General features: G+C 36.2%; 1 protein-coding gene across 1 annotated transcript; it reads left to right on the top strand.

Moving 5' to 3' along the window:
- The first annotated feature begins 19999 nt into the window (after window positions 1–19999).
- On the top strand, window positions 20000–20842 carry LOC145731914 (uncharacterized). Its single transcript, XM_081983906.1, has one exon. It carries the CDS (start codon window positions 20000–20002, stop codon window positions 20840–20842), a length of 843 nt encoding a protein of 280 aa, XP_081840032.1.
- Window positions 20843–21271: the final 429 nt, after the last annotated feature.

Below are 21271 nucleotides of genomic sequence, written 5' to 3'. Positions count from 1 at the left end.
TCACATGACAGTTTTAAATGTTATTTGAAGAATCACGTAATCGTTTTTTAGTTTAAACTGATATTTTTAAAGACACGTGACCCTCTTTACAGTGCAAATGGCCACGTGACAATTTTCAATTATTCTAACGTCAAAATGAAATCCTAAAGGTCATGTGACTGTTGTAGATGTCAAAGTATTATTTGAAGAGTCACCTGACTCCTTATAATGTGCACATGGTCACGTGATGATTTTCAAAAATGAAATATTTTTTTAAAAGTCACGAGACTCTTTTTTAATGTCAAACCGAAATCCTGAAGGTCACGTGACTGTAAATAGCGAAATAACGTTTAAAGGGTCACGTGACCGTTTTTCAGTTTGAACTGAGATTTTTTTAAATTACGTGACTCCTTTTAATGTGCAAATGGTCACGTGACGATTTTCAATACTCAAATTTAATTTGAAACAATTTTTAAACAAAGCAAAAAATGTGATTTGTCAACTAGACAACGGCCTGGAACGCCATTTTGTCTGTCATTTCTTGAAACTACGCAATATTTCCTTTAAAATGAGGTGCAAATCAATATTTTGACAGAAAATTCAATATGGCGACCTGGAAAACCATTTTGTCTGTCATTTCTTGAAATTACGTGAAATTTCCTTTAAAATGAGGTGCAAGTCAATATTCTGACAGAAAATTCAAAATGGCGGCCAGGAAAGCCATTTTGTCTGTCACTTATTGAAACTACGTGAAATTTCCTTTAAAATGAGGTGCAAGTCAATATTTTGACAGAAAATTCAAAATGGCGGCCTGGAACTGTAAAAAAATACAACTTTTTTATTTATCAAGTTACAGTTGACGTCTCGGTGTCATTTTATGTTAAAATTTCCCGGAAAAGACGTTGGTGCAGTCGGTTTTTTGATATCTCAAAAACTAACAGAGTTGGACCTGAAATTTAACATTTTAACCATTTCTTTGCCAGGAACTAGGCCGGATTAAGATTTACATGAAATCTGAAAAATATTTACAATATAATCGCGTCCAAACGGAGTTATCAATCAACTCATGTGGGGATACTTTTGGAAACCTTGAAATCTGATCTATATTTTGTTTTCTATGACATTTTGACGTAAGTTGTCAAGTAAGGGAGTAACAAAATCGGCCAATCGAGCAATCCTTTACTGTTTACCGTCCTTGAGCAGAAACAAGGCAAATTTCAGTTCAGTTAATCTTAATTCACCAATTGTCAAGAATAATAAACTTACCTCCTGCTACTTCTATATTCCTGGTTAGAAGATCCAATTTTTGAAGGTTTTGACAACAGTTTAATACGGTTTACAAGCTCATTCTATACCTTCCAAGTAAGGCTGAAAAGGACAATAAAAAAAAAGAAACACCAATTAAAATTTTAACAGGAACGTTTATTTTTGCACTGAGCGAAAATACAAGCTAGCGAACATATCTCGTCGGTCGACAAGACATCCATGTTGTATAACTTCACATGAAAAACGTAAATATTTTGAAATATAATTTGTTTAAAAAATAAAACAAAAAAAAAAACCGACGGTTACACCCTGAGGAGGGTCAAAAGAACCCCCACTCTCGAAACGTCGTCGCGTCAATTAAATATTTATATATAGAATAATTACATTTAGATTTTAAATATTTTTGTTTAAAATAAATATGTACAGTACTAAAGTTTTATCACTTGTTTTTTTTTTAATTATTAAGTTTACGTGGTTTAATGGGAGGGGGGAGGGGAGCCGGAGCTTAACAGCGTCACACGTAATGAAAATAATTAAAACTGGGACACACCCTGTATAGTTTAGGAAACTGTTTGTTGTGCACTGTTCAGCTCCCACCCTTCTTCCTTCTACAAGAAGAAAAAGACGGGAAAAAAACGGAAATTTTGATATCCTAAAGTTACGTCGTACAATTAGTTAAATGCTCTACTAAATTTTGCTTACAAGGTTTTCATTTTTATAAAATAATTTTCTATAAGTGGGATAAACAGCAATTACCTAAAATCAACGAGAAGCGCCGCAAATTGGATATGTGTGTATCGGTAGGAAAAAACGAAAATTGTATTGTCAATTCCTGTCAATTTTTTTGTTTTTTTTTTTTTGGCTTTCAAATCCATAACATGGAAGAACGTCGATAAAACTTAGAGCGCAAGCGGGAGAGCTAATATAATAATTACATATAGAAGACGAAAGTGACGTTAAAGGGCGACCCGTTTAAACGGTCGCCCTTTTACTCATAACATTCAAAAATTACAAAAATCTCAGCAAGTACAAAACAGATAAAAATTCTCGTCAATATATTAAACTCTGACAAATATTATATTTATTACACTTAGTATAACTATGTCAAGAAATGCGGAAGAACAAATATTTCCTTTAAAACATCCATTTAACATTCATACATTTAAGTTTTTCACATCGATGGGGTGCGTGCACACCCCGTATATTGCCTATCTAACTAACCGCTAAAAAATCCTTAGCAAATACTCAACAGAAAGCATGCAGTGTACAAAAAGAAGAAAACACTCTGTACACTTGTGTGTGGTAATTTTACAAACTAATACCAAAATTATTACACAGTTTTTCCTATATAAATTACGAACGTATATGGCTTTTTGGCATAACCTCAACACTTCTCCACTTACATTCACACGACAGGAATGCATTAAGAAGTATGCCACACCGTTTCGTTGGTTGCCTATTTTGATTACGAGCTCAGTTTTGTTAATCAAATTTGCTGGTCAGACACCCTTTTTTCCTTAAAACGGTCGCCCTTTGTTTGAAACAATCGCCCATATCACTAAAAACACACACTCCATCAAGTTTGTAGGAATTTGACAGTCAAACATTTTTCTGGCAGGTTTCTACAGATTATCAAGATACTGTTTAAAAGTGCCGCCCTTTTGATCTTTTTGTTTAGAATTTGACATGGTTTTTACGACTTTCCTAAATTGAAAACGATATATTTAGACAAAATTTGTGTCGCCCCTTTAAAAGGATTTTATTTCTTCTAAATGCAAAAAGTTGAACTGAATGTTAAACTTCACTTTAAAAGTCTGTTCTAGCTCACCTCAAATTGATGCACCAAGTGAAGAAGCAACTAAAACAGTTGCTCTTTTTAGAATAATTCAGTTTTTAAGTGCTGATGAGTTTAAATAATAACGTCATTTTATTGCAAAAGTTTTATTTTGTAAAAGACCGCCCTTTCCACCTTTAAATAAAATAAAACCGACTGTTTTAACCATCATAGTAAATGGTTGGTTTCCTCATCATTTCTCAGTTAAATGCTTATTTTTCGTTATTTTCAGTTTCTTTGTACAAAATAAACAAAAAATGGGCGACCATTTTACTGCAACACCCAGTTGCTCTAATAGGAATTTGTTGGTTTCAGATTTTAGTTGACTCGTAAGTGCTAAATTCTACGTTTTGGAAGGTTATTAAAACGGTCGCCCTTTTGAGTTTTTTTTCAATTTTACCTTCACTGAACAATTTCAATATTGAAGTGAAGGAGTGAATTGTTCCCTTTTAGGGTTGACAAAGTTGATTACAAATTTTGGAAGCATTTTTCAAGAAAATGTCTACTTTTTTAAGAAATTTCCTAAAAAATTATTGAGACGGTGAAATCCTGAAAAATATGACAAATTAAACAAGGGCGACCATTTTAATTTTGTGTTAAAACTGCCGCCCTTTTGGTGAACTGTTACATTTTAAGCATGATTTACTTGAGTCTCTAAAACTATATGTTCTAGAGGGCTATTAAAAGGGTCGCCCTTTTTTTGGGTTTCCTCATCATTTCCCGGTTAAATGTTTCGTTATTTTCAGTGTACAAAATAAACAAAAAATGGGCGACCATTTTATTGTTTTTTTTTGTTGCTGCTAATAGGAATTTGTTCGTTTCAAAATAATTTTAGTTGACTCGTAAGCGCTAAATTGTACGTTTAGGAAGGGTATTAAAACGGTCGCCCTTTTGAGTTTTTTTCAATTTGGCCTTCACTGCACAATTTTAATATTGAAGTGAACGAGTAAACTTTTAGGGTTGACAAAGTTGATTATAAATTTTGAAAGCATTTTTAAGAAACTTTCTAAAAGATTATTGAAACGCTAGAATCCTGAACAAATTTTTGTTCAATTTAGTTTAATTTTGTGTTAAAACTGCCGCCCTTCTGGTACACTGTGCCATGTTAAGCATGATTGACTTGAGTTTCTAAAACTGTGGGCTTATTAAAAGGGTCGCCCTTTTGTGTTGCAAAACAAAAAGTGGTTTTGTTGGATTGTTTTTAAAATGAAATTAATAGCATTTAAACCCAAACAAAATTTGCATTTTTATTATTTAATGGGCTCGGGGGCGTATTTGTTTTTTTTTGTGTCCGATAGATTTAAAGGCAATTTATCATTTACAAAAAGCGTTTGTACTGTAACTGTACCGCAACCAGCGAAACGGCTAACAAAGGTGTTAAGAGAGGACAAAGAGGGGCTAAAGGGGGGGCGGGGAGGGATATTGTGTACAAAACGCTCTTATTTTGGGGTGGTTGTGTACGAATAGAAAAAATTTGCTGTACAGGGCTAAATCGTTGCATTTGAGATTTTTTTTTCATGTTGATTTCAAAATCGAAGGTCACTTACTTAAAAAATATAAACTATCTTAAGAGTTAGATTACTCTGTCGGTGCCGTCAATTTTTTTGAAAATCGGCCTCGTTTTTTTTTTTAAATTACAAAAATGACAGCCTAATAACCTAGACGATGAGCTCGCCTCTGCACAGTCTTTATTAGTTAATACTTTGACACAAAAATGTACTCGCTAGACTAAAATCTAAAACCCTAAACCTATACTTACACTAAGACTATAGCGGACGAATTGGTCGTTTTTAATTTCCCAACACAAATCAACGTACCTATAAACATTTAAAACGGTCGCCCCTCGGAAGCGCAATAAACTCATCCAAACATAACAAAAATTATATTTCTCTCAAACAAACAAAAATCCTTAAAACCTAATAAATGCTTTCTTTTTTAGTTAAGCACCTGACAAGCTGAGAAACGTAAAATTGGACACAAAATAACGCTTTATAAACATTTTACTACTAGCAAGGTAACTAAATGACACCTAACCTAACACTAATCTAGATTTGTTCTTATGCAACTCACACACACACACGCAAAATTAAAACTGCCGCCCTTTTGCTTGCAAAATTAAAAGCGACCATCGTCCAAAACTGTACGACACAATTACGACACCCTAACAAACAAAAACGCCCTGTAAGTTTCGCTACGACCCGATGAGCCTGGGGAGGTCGCCCTTTTTTTTAAAACGGTCGCCCTCCCAGCGTTTTTTTTTTTAAATCACAGGTTGAATTTTTCTCTAAATCATCCGAGAATCGTTTTTACTACTGTTTTACTGACCTAACTCCCGGATAATTAGAGAAAACCTTCTTTTAGCTTTAACCCTAAATTTCCTACGAGTTTGCTCGCTAGAACAGGACCGGCTCGGCGGACTTCTACGCCTAAAACTCGCATCATAAAAATAGACAATACTTCCCTTTCTTATAGTGCCGTCGATCCGGTCCTGTACCCTACACTTTGTTATATGTACAAACTACTTGCGGTAACTGGCAGTGAAGACGGCCCTTAGGGCCGCCCTTTACCCATCACTGTTTAATTTTACTACCTTTTAATTTACAGGTTGAATCGCGGGAATTTTTAATTGAGCCGCCCTTTTTGTTGCTTGTGCACAAACTTGTGCGTGTTTGTGGTTTATTTTAGCTCAAATTAAAACTTTTTTCAAAATGTTACTAAAATTGTCAGTTTATTTGGGTCGCCCTTAACTGTACTGAACACAATTCAGATTAATTTTAAGTGATTTTAATTGGCTACTAATTTCCAAAAACAACATTTTATATTGATTTTAAGTTAATTTAAATGGTCGCCCTTTTTATCTTGTAAATTAATTACTTTCACCTCTAGAAAAAACTAGTTTTAACAAATTTCCTTCAGAACAGGATTTAAAATAGCCACCTTTTTCTTAAAAACACTTTTATTAAAAAAATTAATTGTGTTTACACTGACGATTATTTCCACAAAAAGTTTTTTTAATTTGAGTTTTAAAAATGAGGTTTTAAAAGGGTCGCCCTTTTTACTCTCGCACAGAAAATTGGATTTGAATGATCAAACGACTATTTTCACTTAAAGAAAAAGGGTTTTAACAAATTTTACTTCAAAAAAATATTGTTTTAAAATAGTCGCCCTTTTTCTTAAAAACACTTTTATTGAAAAAAAATGAATTGTGTATACACTGATGATTATTTCCACAATTTTTTTTTCATTTGAGCTTTAAAAATAATGTTTTAAAAGGGTCGCCCTTTTTACTCTTGCACTGGAAACTGAATTTGAATTATTAAACGACTATTTTCACTTAAAGAATAAAGGTTTTAACAATTTTTTGTTGAAAAAATATTGATTTAAAATAGTCGCCCTTTTTCTTAAAAACACTTTTATTTTTTTAAAAAATGAAACTGACGGAAAAATGTTTGTTAATTTGGTTTTAAAGTGGTAACCTTTTTTCTTAAAAACTCCTACCTTAAAAAAAATGGGCGACCATTTTAAAATAGTCGCCCTTTTACCAACATGGAGTAATTATTAATTAAACAAGATATAAGTAACCTAGCTGTTTTGATTTTTGTAGTTTAGGTTCAAATAGCAGCAAATAAAACGGTCGCCCGTTTGATAAAGTTGCAGTTATTACTGTTGTAATTATTGTAGTTTTTGAAAGTTTGTAGGCTTAAATGTTGATTAAAAGGGTCGCCCTTTAAAGTTTTGCGTTAGAATAGCTCGATTCAACCTTGAGAAGCGCCTTAAAAACCGTAGTTTAAAAGGGTCGCCCCTCGTTTAAATTAAAAGGTGGAAATTAAACGGTTCTTATTTTAAATAGGTCACCCGGACGCGTGACGTTTCATGTGAAGGGCCAAATGATCGGATCTGCTGAAACATCGGTCGCAATGACGACATTTGAACGGTTTGGCGCCGGTATGTTTGCGATAGTGCCGAGTGAGCTCGTCGCTTCTGGCGAAACGCCATTCGCAGCCCTCCCAAGAGCATTTGTAGGGTTTTTTCGCCTGAAACAACAGAAACAGTTAAAAAATGGAGTGAAATGAGCGTAATTACAGGGTGTCAAACAGTGAGAGAGAGAGGAAGGGGGAGGTAAGTGTTGTTTTCCTTTTAAACGCTTTCGCTCCTCGAACAACACAAAAGGGTAATTCCGAGACACTCGAAAATTGAAGCCTATTCAAAAGTAAGTCATCGGCTTTCAACCCCTTTGAGCAGTATAAAGTCTTGAAAACTCGCGGGGTTGTTATTGTTTGGAACAAATTAATCTCTCGTAAGAAGACACCGCAAATTTGGAGGGTTGTTTCAATATTTAATTTTGTTTTTCGATTGTTCATCCAAAAGTTTTAAATCGGTCGCTCTTTTCATAAAATAGTTTAAATTGTCGCCCATTTTTCTTCTAGTCAATTTGGCAAAATTCAATTACAAAAACACTTTTGCTTGTTACGGAGAAAGCAATAAACAGTACAAAGCCGAGTAAGGGAAATCTACAATTAAGGTGAATACCGCAGGTGTATCAATCAAGATCGAAACCGGGAACCGGTATTAGCTGTCAGAGGGTGGGGGGGTGGATTCGAAATTAATGATTTTGACGGCGCTCGTCATTACCGTGAGGGTAATTTGGGGGGGTGGTGGCAAGATTTAACACTTTGCGCCCACGACTAAGATGCGAAACGTGCCACGAAACGCAATTTCCCCAAAAACCGAAGAAAGTTGTGTTTGTGCGTGTCATCCTTTCCGGAAAGCACATTGAACCGGGGGTTAGTACGTTTTACAGGCTAGTTTAAATCGGTCGCCCTTTTTTAATTAAAACTTCCGCCCTTTCTGTTTTTGCGATGAGTAGTGTATGAAGCATCCCCGGTTTTGTTTTCACCTTGTTGATTACATTGTCTTTGAGTGACTGCCTTTTGAGTCACGTGACAAAATAATTAAATTTTTTTTCTTCATTACAGAGACACGTGACTTGCTTTTTTGGTCACGCGATCCCTTTGACAGTCACGTGAGCCTACAGTACGCTTAGTGCAAATTCCGTACTGACGACATACTAATTTTGTAATAAAATTGTCAACGGAAAGCGTCAACCTAACCTCAAATGGTGCGTCAAAGTCACTGTCAAAAGTCAAAATAATCTCCGATCGCTTATTGGTCGAAAATTTGAAAAGCTCGATACGTCACACTGGAGGTTTAATTAAATCATTTTTCTGGTATTTTGTAGAACCGGCCATAAGTTTTCAAAAGCAGTCCAAAACCTTCAATGCTTTTTAAACTCTCCAGAAACATTCCAAATGCTCCTAAAGTAGTCTAAAAAGATGTCAAATCACTACAGAAACTCCAAAATGCTTCTAAAGCAGTCGAAAAGCTTTTAGAACAGTCTAAAAGATTCCAAATGCTCTTAAACTAGTCCAGAAGCTCCCAAAAGATATCAAAACAGTTTAGAAGCTTCCAAAAAATTATAGAACCATCTATGAATTCAAAATATGTCTCTAAAGCATTCCAGAACGTTCAATATGCTCCAAAACTGTCCAAAAACTTTCCAAATACTTCTCAAGTAGTTTAAAACACACGGGAACTCCAAAATGCTTCCCAAGTAGTCTGAGGCCTTCCAAAACGGTCTAAAAGTTTCCAAATGCTCTTCAACTAGTCTAGAAGCTCCCAAAAAATATCAAAACCGTCTAAAATCTTTCAAAAAATTCTAGAGCCGTCTAAGAATTTTCAAATGCCTCTAAAGCATTCCAGAACCTTCCAAATGCTTCTTAAGTAGTAATTTTTGAAAGAGTTTTGTGTTTTTTACAATTTTTTATGCTTTCTTGAGGAAATTAATTTTGCCTTTCTTCACTGCTTTGTAATCCGGACTCTTGTTTGCCTAGATTGGGCGGGCGTTTTAAAAATCACTTCAGCATGTAGACTAGAGTCAGTATTCCGGGCGTGTTTTAGAGTAAAATTAGGTCAAATAGCAGCTAAGCTATTCATGAGTTTTCTGGTTTATTGCGTGCACAACGTAACTTGGGACTAGCAGCGTTTGGCCCAAATTAGTCGTAAAATTATACGCGTAACAACAGTACGAAGGTGGGATCCTGGACGGTTAAATATTTATAAAAGCTATACCGTCCTCGGTAAGCTTAACAAGATTAGACAATTAAGAGATTCGAAACCAGCAGGCACGGACAAACCGGACTAAGCTTGAATTCAACAGGTTTCCGGCGCAAATTATTCCAGTTAACGAGTTTCGATAGCGGAAAGAAGGGCGACCGGTTTATTATAATGTACGACGAGGGCGTTTCTTAGGAATTAGCGCGTCGAATTAATTTTTCCGACCGAAACTTCCAATTAAACTCTCTCTAAAGTTTTGCCTCGGATATCTACCTGAAAGGAATGCGACGGCGGCAAGTCGTAGGGAAGTTACATTTTCCAAATTAACGGAAAATGTCACCGCCAGATCTCCCGAACTTCCTAATAGGATCGCGTAAAAAGTCAATTTAAAATTAAATTTGTTTCATCGCGATTCGGGGCCGCTGTCAATATAAAAACCCAATTAGGAATGAAATTTCTTCGGTATTAGTTTGATATTTTTGGCCCAAATGGAATTCCGGACGTCGCAGTGACAATAAATTTGACTTTGCGGAAATCGGACCTCGGCGTAGTTCAAAATTAAATTTTTCAACGAATCGTAATTGGAATTGCGACACGCCAACTCAAACTATTCCGGAAAAGGGCGGATTTTATTTAGTTTCGCAAACTTGACTGCCAGCCTAAAATACCAAATTTAATAACAACTGCAAGCTTCATTTGCCTCGGCGAAAGCAGACCGAATGATGTTCCTTAAAAGTGACCAGTTTAGTTAAAATCGTTGCTGATGAAAGTGAATCAATGCAGGAAAAGGGCGACCGAATAACCAATAAAGCAATCTAATGAATGATGATTTAACGGAAAAATCTTAAAGCTTTCCAGAAGTGTTTTAAATTGGCAGGGGCCTCAAGATCATTTTGAAAGTTCCATAGACCTTTAAATGCTGCTGACAACCTTCTAAAAAGTTCCAGAGGCCTCTACAACTGTATTAAACCTTCCCAGTAGTGTTTTAAATTGCCAGAGGCCTCAAGATCATTTTGGAAGTTCCATAGACCTCTAAATGTTATTGAGAACCTTCTGAAAAGTTCCAGAGGCCTCTAAGACCATTTTGAAAGTTCCATAGACTTCTAAATGCTGCTGACAACCTTCCAAAAAGTTCCAGAGGCCTCTACGACTGTCTTAAACCTTCCCAGAAGTGTTTTAAATTGCCAAAGGCCTATAAGATCATTTTGAAAGTTCCAGAGACCTCTAAATGTTATTGAGAACCTTCTGAAAAGTGCCAGAGGCCTCTAAGACCAGTTTGAAAGTTCCATAGACCTCTAAATGCTGCTGACAACTTTCCAAAAAGTTCCAGAAGCCTCTACAACTGTCTTAAACCTTCCCAGAAGTGTTTTAAATTGACAGAGGCCTCTAAGACCATTTTGAAAGTACCATAGACTTCTAAATGCTGCTGACAACCTTCCAGAGGCCTCTAAGATCATTTTGAAAGTTCCAGAGACCTCTAAATGTTATTGGGAACCTTCTGAAAAGTTCCAGAGACCTCTAAGACCAGTTTGAAAGTTCCATAGACCTTTAAATGCTGCTGACAACCTTCCAAAAAGTTCCATAAGCCTTTACAACTGTCTTAAACCTTCCCAGAGGTGTTTTAAATTGACAGAGGCTTCTAAGACCATTTTGAAAGTACCATAGACTTCTAAATTCTGCTGACAACCTTCCAAAGGCCTCTACAACTGTCTTAAACCTTCCCAGAAGTGTTTTAAATTTCCAGAGGCCTCTAAGACCATTTTAAAAGTACCATAGACCTCTAAATGTTATTGAGAACCTTTAAAAAATGCCTCTAGATCCATTTTGAAAGTGCCTAAGATCTAAATTATACTGCAAACTTGAATCTTTGAACAACGTTTGAAGGTGTATAAAACAGTCGCCCTTTAACCAAAAGTCATCCTTATTCCTGAAACGTGTCGCCATCATTGTGTTAAACGGCAAAAACTACCGAATTACTTCTTTGTAAAAGGGTCGCCCTTTTCAAAAAGGAATGAGATTCGAGGGGGCAAATAGGTCCAACAATCGGACTGGGGGATTGCTCTCTTTTATCGATTCGGCCAAAACTATTCGGCATCCGCAAACGTTTCGGATATATCACTTTGTAGCGATGGCGACATGACAAGTTGCCCGCCAAGCCGGTCCGGCCGCGTTCCGTATTTACCGGAATGTGGGTTTTAGCTTGTGGGGGGCGGCGGCCCGCCCGTCCGGAATAAATTGGTCCATTTTCTCGATGGAACGCTGTGTTCGCTTTACGTATGTATTTTTCACTTAATCGAGCGTCTAAAGCTGACTGGTTTCCTGCGACGATGACGGCGCAAAATGTTTCGCGCTCCGGTCATAACCGACATTGTTGTCTCGCTCAAAACTCGTTCATTCTGACAGAAACAGTGTTCAGTTTTGTAAATAATGGCGCTACAAACTAGATGTATATAGTTTTTTTTTTAAATAAAATTTGATGAAAATAAAACAGTCGCCCTTTTTGTTTAATTCACAAATCCACTTCGAAATCAACTATTATTTCCTAAATTAAAAAAAAATTGTTAAAATATGTATAAAGCTAATGTAAAATCAACTCTAAACTGTACATCAATAAAACAAGTTAAAAATGCTTTCCAGGGCAAAATAAAACGGCCGCCCTTTTTTCGATTCAGTGTTTAATTCAAATCTAATTGAGCTTACGAAAGTCAGAGCTGAATAATAAAAATCTACTAATTTCTGATCAACCAATAAAAGGGTCGCCCTTTTTTTTTAAATCACGGATTCGTAGTGGGAATGTAAGGAAACAGATCGGTCGCGACGTCCCTGAAGACGTCGACGTTCGATAAAAATGCGTCGCATTTTATGAGAGAACAAACAGAGTCGAAGTGTTTGCTTTTTAAATTAGTTTACACGGGCGCGAGAGTGGGCGGGAAGGTGGCAAATTTTTTCTGTCGCCCTCCCCCGAGAGAATAACGAGGATATTAAATAAACCGCAACGGGGACTTTGCGGAAAATTCCCATGCACTAAAAGCGTCGAACCGGTTCGTTTATCATGCACATGATGTGTGTATGCGCCAAGAAGGAGAAAAAAAACCGTACATTAGAGACGTTTCTCCAGGAGCGTCTGAACGCAAATTTAATTTTTCACTCTTCTGTCGCTCGTGAAGTGGAAAATGAACTAGTTCACGGCCGGCGGCTGCTTTTATTCCACTGTACACTGGTAAAAATGACAAGTTTAAAACGGTCGCCCTTTACTATTGTCGGTGCAAAACTTACATCACCTAGAAAAAGTTTAATATTTTGAAGGGAACACAACGGAGGGCGACCGTTTTATTATGAGAGGTTTTAAAAATATCCAATAACTGTTGACAACATTGCAAAAATTTTATACTAAATTGGAGAGTAGTAAGTGTGACAACGTTGCTGAAATGCAAAAATTGAGTGTTTGGGGAGTAATAAAATGAGACGCCCAATTTAAAAAAAAGGATGGCAGTTTTATCATTGGTCAAAATTTAAGATTTCTTGATACAATGACTTTAAAAGTGTTCCGGTTTAACAATTAAAGCAACTGGGAGTCATTTTGAAAAAAAAGGCGACCGTTTTAAAAAACAAAGTTACAGCAATTTCCCAAAATCAGATATTATTTATTAGGTTTTCTAAATTAAAAGAGCGTCCGGTTTATTATCCGATTTAGACACTGTCTAGACAACAAAACTGACTTATTGAAAAGGGCGGCTGTTTTAAAACCGGTTGAGATCGAGCGAAATAGTGAAAGGAAACTTATTTGCGGGTTTGTTTAGGCACTTGTCGGGAAAAGGGCGACCGTTTTAATTACAGATTTGCGGTCCGGACCACCGGACATAAATTGGCGCGTGGAACATTTAAATTTGGGTTTCGGGCCGATGTTTTCAACTGACTGTGTATACAGTGTGTCCATAAAGTAGGGAACAGTTTTGATTCATTTTTTTTAAGAAAAAAATTAGATATACAGGGTGACCCAAATTTGATTTTTATTGCATTTATGGATTCTACGTAAATTTCTGGGTTAAATTTTTCATGTTGCATATCCTATGTCGATATTCAGCTGTTTTCCAAAAAAAATAGTATACAGGGTGTCCCAAATTTGAGCAGCAAACCAAACTTTCTTAAATGGGATAACCCATTTGTTATTTGATTTTTGGAAGCTAAACGCGAGCCTTAACTGAAGAAGAAGAAATTCCTAATTTGAGCGAAATTTTTATGCACTTTTCCAGAAAATCGGGAATAACTCGCTGATTTGAACCATCCTGTATATACGAGCCATATAACAAAAGAAAGATGATGAATGGTGCTCTCACGTGACGTTGAGCAAACACGGCTAAGTATCCCGGTTCGGCCGCTAGAGGGCGTCAAAGTTAACCTTGCTTTTTTGTAATTTTTGCTAAATATCTCAGGAACGCTTCAAGTTCAGAGGTCTGAAATTTTTACCACAAACGCAGCTCGAGGAAATACAACTTTTACCTTCCATGTTCTTTTTTGGTACCGGGTACCGTTTGTCCTTGAAAAATTAAAAACAAAAATTTTTAAAAAATTTGAAGGGTGGTACCTTTGAATTTATTTAGAAAATTTTTTTGAATTTTTAAAATAAACTTTTACTGCCTAAATTCCTTCAGGCTAATGATACAAAAATGACGTAAAGTGTCATTTGTAAAAATGTCATTTTTTAAGAGTGCCACGCAGTGAAAACTGTCAAAATTGACGTAATTTCCAGGTCATCTCCAAAACCGTGACAGTCAGGGCAAAATGAGAGTCAAGGTGTCTCAGACTAGCGGCTGAGTACAGGGTGTCTCAAAAAAGTGAAAAACAATTTTTAGTTCCCTTATCTCAAAAACTGTGTTAAAAGCAAAAAGCTTGTTTTTGACGCCCTCTAGCGATCAAACTATCACACCAACTACCTTTTTTGACTATACCGTTGAAAAGCCTTTGGTCTGGACTAGATTTTACCTTCAGTGACATTTTGTCGTAACTATTAAAATAATTGAGTTATGATGATGAGTGGTTAAATCACTTTGAAGGTTTGTGACGCTTGACTTTTACGCCCTCTAGCGGCCAAACGGTGCCACCGATTCTCTTAAATGAGCATATTTTTGGAAAGCTTACGATCTGAGCTATTTTTTAATTTCAATCACTTTTGGTCGTCAACTGTCAAATAAGCAAGTTAAGGACAATTTTTGGAAAAAGTGCAGGAACATTTCGCCCAAATTAGGAATTTAATTTAATAGTAATAAAATAATTATTTTTAATTACTGTTTTTTATTATAGTACAAACACACTATATAAAGATAATTTCCTGAATTTTAAACGAATTTATTCCATATTTTATGGACACACTGTGTTACGACGCGAAAGTGATAGACAAAAAGTCACAGTGGCAACCCCGCGATCCCGACTGAGAAGAGAGAGACGGGACGTGTGTGTGTGTGTGCCGCAAGAACAGAAGCGATACGACTTTCGACAAAGGCAACAATCACGCGTTTACTATTTTTCACGTTCTTATTTCGTTAAATAAACCAAAGTTTGTAGTTAACAAAGATCATTTTTTTTGTACACATCCACGCATCATAGTGGTCCTTCGTCAGCCAGATTCCAAATTGAAGTTTGGAGAATCAAGCAAATTGCATCGAAACAGAAACAGAACCAAGAAAAGCAGCCATTTTGTACGTCGATCGCCAAACCACAATCAACAAGAAACAAAAGGTGAGCGCCTGTATCCTTTTAATCATTCCTACCGTACTTATTTTGATAATCGTTAGAAAAACGTTTACATCGTTCGCCACAGTTTACGTTATTTTTTATGGATTTACACGTTTCGACCTGAAAATAATAGCAAAGTGTACAGTAATTATCGCGAATTTACACGTCCATTCTCGTATTTTAATTACGTCACGAATCTCGATTAAGTTTAGGATTTATTCACGTTGCAAGAAAAGGGAAATTTGCAAATTTCACACCCAGGCAGTACTCGTATATACATTTGTTTCGAATATTCTCGTTTTGTTTAAAATATCTCGTCTCGAATCATCACGTGTTTTATTTTTGTGCTAAATAAGAATGCCAAAAGCAAAAAAGCAAACAATGCAGAGTTCTAATTCAACAGAGTCGGTCGACACAGACATTTTGGAATTAAGGCATGCTCGTAAAGTAATATGTCAAAGATTAAATCGATTTAATGATTATTTATCGAATGCTATTGATCGGTTTCAAACGGAAACTCGGCTTAAGAGCGTGGAAGAAGATTTTTCAGAATTCGATAAAATTCAAACCCGTTTAGAATTTTTGTCGAATGAGGAACAAATTAATAGACTTGACACGGAAACTGCTTTTTATGCGGCTATTTCATATGCAAAAAAATATATTGCAGATGCAGACAAAGTTTGCAACCTCTCGGTAAACAACTCTTCTTCCTCTCCTACCACGTCATTATCGTCACAGTCGGCGCAGGCGCACATTTCGCTGCCACAGGCGGGCGCTGTTGCCAAACTCCCAGACTTAGGGTTACCATCTTTTTACGGAAACTATGAAACATGGTTTAGTTTCAAAGACATTTTTGACTCTTTAGTGGACAATAGAACCGACTTAAGTGAAGTAAATAAGTTTTTGTACCTAAAGGTATGCTGTAAGGGAGACGCGCTAAAGTTAGTAGAGTCTTTAGATGTAACCGCCTCAAATTATTCTATTGCCATTGCGTTATTAAAAAAACGATACGAAAATAAACGAGCTATTATTAATTTTCATGTTAATAACATTCTTTTTAATTTACCAATTGTCCATAGGGATTCGCCCTTGCAATTAAGAAAATTAATAGACATGGTAAATCAGCATATCTGTGCGCTACAAAAATTATCTTTACCAGTTGAACAATGGGACACGTTGTTAATTCCACTAATTTTGCATAAGTTAGACAGTAGCAGTATTCGAGAATGGGAAAGCAAACAAACTAATGATTCACTACCAACACTAAGTGAATTTATTGAATTTTTGACAAAGAAGTGTTGTACCCTTGAAGCAATAAATCATGAATTTTCAAAATTAAACGTAAATCAAAGCAAATCACGAGATCAAGTACATACAAAACTTCCATTTAAAGGTACCAGAAACTATTCGAATAACAATTCTCACGCCAATTTAAATCAGCAATGTGCATATGGACTTACTGACAGGAGTGATAAGTCACAGTCTGTAAAATGTAATTACTGTAACGAGAATCATTTTATTTATCACTGTCCCAAGTTTTATAATTTAAACCCTTCAGAAAGGTTTAATGAAGTGAAAAAGCTTAAACTTTGCAGTAATTGCTTAAGAACAGGACATTCAAAGTATGATTGTAGATCTGGTGGATGTAGAACCTGTAATCAAAAACATAATACATTACTACATATTGACAGAGGTTTTTCGCAAAATTCAAGCAGTCAGAATAATGTCAATAGGACACAGACAGATAATTCAGGGGAAATCACGGATGGAAACACACGACAACTTCGAGAATATGTAGCTTCTTCTGAAGCTGGGCAACATGCAATGCTTGCTACTAATCCTAACGATATAAACCAAGTTTATGACAGTTCGATTCTGACAAATACCAATCAAGTTTCAAATTGGAAAATAAACGAAATTTCAGGCGAGTTGTCGTATGTTGCGTCTCACACTAATCAAGTATTATTATCAACAGCTGTCATATTGATAGCGGATAATAAAGGACATTGGCACGAGTGTAAAGCATTACTGGACTCAGGTAGTCAATCAAATCTGATTACTAAATCACTTTGTAGCAAATTAAATTTGCAACTCGAAAACATTAACTTACCACTTTCAGGTATTAGTCAAAGTCTAACTCGAATAACGCACCGTGCAAAATCTTTCATAAAGTCTCGCTTTAATCAATTTCAAGCAAACTTGTCATTTCTTGTATTGCCAGTCATTACTGAAAAACTACCACTTACTAGATTTGATGCTTCAGCAATCATTTTTCCAAAAAATATTAGATTAGCAGATAGTACTTTCAATGAACCACAGGATGTTGATTTACTTTTAGGAGCAGGAATATTTTACGATTTGTTAATGACAGGAAGAATTAAACTCGGAGACAAAATGCTAGGATTACAAGAAACTCGTTTAGGTTGGATTTTGACCGGTACTTTAAACTTTTTGGATTTTCAAAAAACAGTCTGTAATTTTTCCGCACGAACAACCAATAAAACATTACAAGAAACTTTGAGTAAATTTTGGCAGCTAGAGGAGTTACCTAACGAAACGCATCTTTCAAAAGATCAACAATACTGCGAAGACTATTTTAAAGAAACGACAACACGGCATTCGAACGGTACTTTTATTGTAAAATATCCATTTAACCAAAATCAAAATTCTCAACTTGGCAATTCAAAAACGACGGCTCTAAAACGTTTCTATTATTTAGAGAGAAAGCTTGGTCAAAACGCGGAATTGAAGACGGCTTATTTAGATTTTATGCGAGAATATGAGTCATTAGGACATATGAAGTTAAAAGGCGAACTAGATTCGATAAACATTAATGATTGTAACTCATATTTTCTACCCCATTCAGCTGTTTTGAGGAACTCTTCTACTACAAAATGTCGTGTAGTATTTGACGCCAGTGCAAAAACTAGTTCAGGTATTTCCTTTAATGACTTGATATTAGTTGGCCCGACTGTACAACCAGACTTGTTCTCGATTTTATTAAGAATGCGCTTACGTAAATATGTATTAAGTGCTGACATCAAAATGATGTATCGTTGTATTCTAATCGATGAAACTGAACATCGTTTCCAACAAATATTGTGGAGATGGAATCCGGAAGAAAAAATTAAAGTTTATAATTTACAAACTGTCACATACGGTACTTCAAGCGCACCTTTTCAAGCCACACGCTGTTTACAAGAGCTAGCATTACAAAACAGAGCTAATTATCCAAGAACATCAAATTTAATTGATCAAGCATTTTACATGGATGACTTTTTAGCGAGTTTTGATAATGAAACTGAATGTACAGAAGTGTATCAAGAACTTTCAGAAATTTTGGCTCAAGCAAACTTTAAACTACGAAAATGGTCATCGAACAATCAGTCGTTCTTAAACAACATTTTGCAGTTAAACGGAAATAAAAATGAAGACCATTTAGTTTTGTTTCGTGATAAAAAACAACTAAAAACGTTGGGCATTTTGTGGGATCCTGTCGATGATACTTTGAATTATATAGTTGACGTAAAATTTAGCTTAAATAAATTTACCAAACGAACGATTCTCTCAGCTATCTCTCAAATTTTCGACCCGCTTGGTCTTATAGGCCCTGCCACGATTAAAGCAAAGCTATTAATACAAAGTCTTTGGAAGCTAGATCTGGATTGGGATGACAATATTCCACCAGACCTGGTTGACAATTGGCTTGAATTTTCATCTCAGATTCAACACTTGAATAATGTAAAGGTACCAAGACACGTGACGTTACCGAACTCGACTATAGAGCTATACGGGTTTAGTGATAGCTCTGAGAAAGCATATGGCGCATGTATCTATATTAGTTCGACCACTCAAACCGGTGAGAAAACCATTACCCTTTTAACGGCTAAATCCAAAGTAGCTCCTGTGAAAAAACAGACACTTCCACGATTAGAACTTTTAGCAGCTCACTTATTGTCTAAACTCATGAACCAAATCAAAAATATTATTGACTTACCGATTTGTCGAACAACTTATTTCACCGATTCGACCATAGTACTAGCATGGCTAAAAATAGAACCTCAAAATTTAAAAACTTTTGTAGCTAATCGGGTTGCAAAAATAACCGAACTTAGCGACGTCACAAATTGGAGACATGTAAAGAGTAAGGAAAACCCGGCAGATATCATATCACGAGGGCTAAATCCCAAAGAGTTAGTGGATAACCACATGTGGTTTTACGGACCTGACTTTTTACAGATCGACCGTCTTGACGTTGAGCTCGAAGATAACTTAACAACCATAACTGATAATCTTCCAGAGTTAAAGTCAAACGTACAATTTACGAACAATAGATGTGCAGCTGTAAATTTAAGTACTGAGTTACCAATCAATCCAAGTTTCAACGACTATCTGTTCAACAAATTTTCTAGTTTAACAAAACTAACTAGAGTAGTTGCTTACATTCTCAGGTTTAAAAATCGATCCTTGTTGAAGAAAACCTATGAATACAACACTCTTACTGTAGACGAACTTGACAAGTCTTTATTGGTTTTGATAAAATTAGTTCAACATAGCGTGTTTAAGCAAGAGTTAGTAGATCTCAAACGCAAAGGAATGACAAGCAATACCAGCAAAATATTAAATTTAAGTCCATTTCTTGATTCAGAATGTATAATTAGAGTAGGAGGTAGACTAACAAATTCAGAATTAAAATACGAACAAAAGCACCCTATTATACTGCCATATAAGCACAGATTAACCGATTTAATAATACGAGAAGCACATTTAAAAAATTTGCACGCTGGTATTCAAAATCTTTTATCTATCATACGTCTGAAGTTCTGGCCTATTAATGGAAAAAATGCCGTAAAACGTATAATCGGATCATGTCAAGTATGTTATCGAGTCAACCCTAAACCGACAAATTTCTTAATGGGTTCTCTTCCTCGCTCAAGAGTAGTACCGAGTAGACCATTTTCCAAATGTGGGGTGGATTATGCCGGACCTATTTATGTAAAGGACGGAACTCTAAGAACAACCAAGCTAATTAAAACGTATATCTGCATATTTGTTTGTTTTGCTACTCGAGCTATGCATCTCGAGCTGGTAAAAGATTTGTCAACTTCTAGTTTTCTGAATGCATTAAAGAGATTTTATTCACGACGAGGTAAACCTCACGACATCTACTCGGACAACGGCTCGAATTTTGTAGGCGCAAACAACTATTTTTTAGAGTTGTATGACCTAATCAACAAAAAAGATCACAATGAAAGCGTGACAAAATTCTTAGCTGACAGCCAAATTCGTTGGCACTTCATACCCGCGAAATCACCCCATCTAGGTGGGCTTTGGGAAGCTGCTGTGCGGTCTTGTAAATTTCACCTTCGGCGCGTATTAGGCAATTCATCTCTAAGCTATGAGGAGATGTACACTCTGCTTGTGCAGGTTGAAGCGTGTCTAAACTCGCGTCCCTTGGTACCAATTTCTAACGATGTCAATGACTTTTTACCTTTGTCCCCCGCCCATTTCCTAATAGGCGACTCACTGTTAAGTCCACCGGAAGAAGATTTAAAGGATATGCATATTTCACGGTTATCCAGATACCAAAAATTACAACAGTTGTTTCAACATTTCTGGAATCGTTGGTCCCGAGAGTACCTTGCATTTCTCCAGGTCAGAAACAAGTGGAACACCAAAAACGACCTCAGAAGTCAGCTGCCAGTTGGAAGTTTAGTAATTCTCGTTGAGGACAACCTTCCCCCTTTAAGATGGCCTCTAGCAAGAGTGACGGAGCTACATCCCGGTTACGATAATGTCATTCGAGTGGTCTCAGTAAGGCTGCCCAATGGAACCATTACCAGACGATCCTTAAAGAAGGTGTGCATTCTCCCTATGCAGGACGAGCTGGTTCAATGCGAAGAAAACGCTCAGTAAGGAACAATCGATTTCGACAGTTCAGTGCGTGTTTTTTTTTGAAAAACTTTAATTTTTCAACGCGGGCGGCATGTTACGACGCGAAAGTGATAGACAAAAAGTCACAGTGGCAACCCCGCGATCCCGACTGAGAAGAGAGAGACGGGACGTGTGTGTGTGTGTGCCGCAAGAACAGAAGCGATACGACTTTCGACAAAGGCAACAATCACGCGTTTACTATTTTTCACGTTCTTATTTCGTTAAATAAACCAAAGTTTGTAGTTAACAAAGATCATTTTTTTTGTACACATCCACGCATCACACTGTATAATTTGCGGTTGTGCGAGAGTGCTCGTTTCGCAACAAATATTCACGTTCGGTATCTCGTTAGCGTCGAAAATTCACCGACAAACTCGAAGGACCAGAACGATATTTGAATAAGTAAATGAT

This window comes from Ips typographus, linkage group LG7 (genome assembly GCF_016097725.1).
Source record: "Ips typographus isolate SLU linkage group LG7, UJ_Ityp_2.0, whole genome shotgun sequence".
NCBI lineage: Eukaryota > Metazoa > Arthropoda > Insecta > Coleoptera > Curculionidae > Ips > Ips typographus.
This window is presented reverse-complemented; position numbering and strand designations above follow the sequence as displayed.

Excerpts from the sequence above, each read along its gene's own strand:
- LOC145731914 (XM_081983906.1), top strand. The coding sequence starts at position 20,000 with ATGCATCTCGAGCTGGTAAAAGATTTGTCAACTTCTAGTTTTCTGAAT.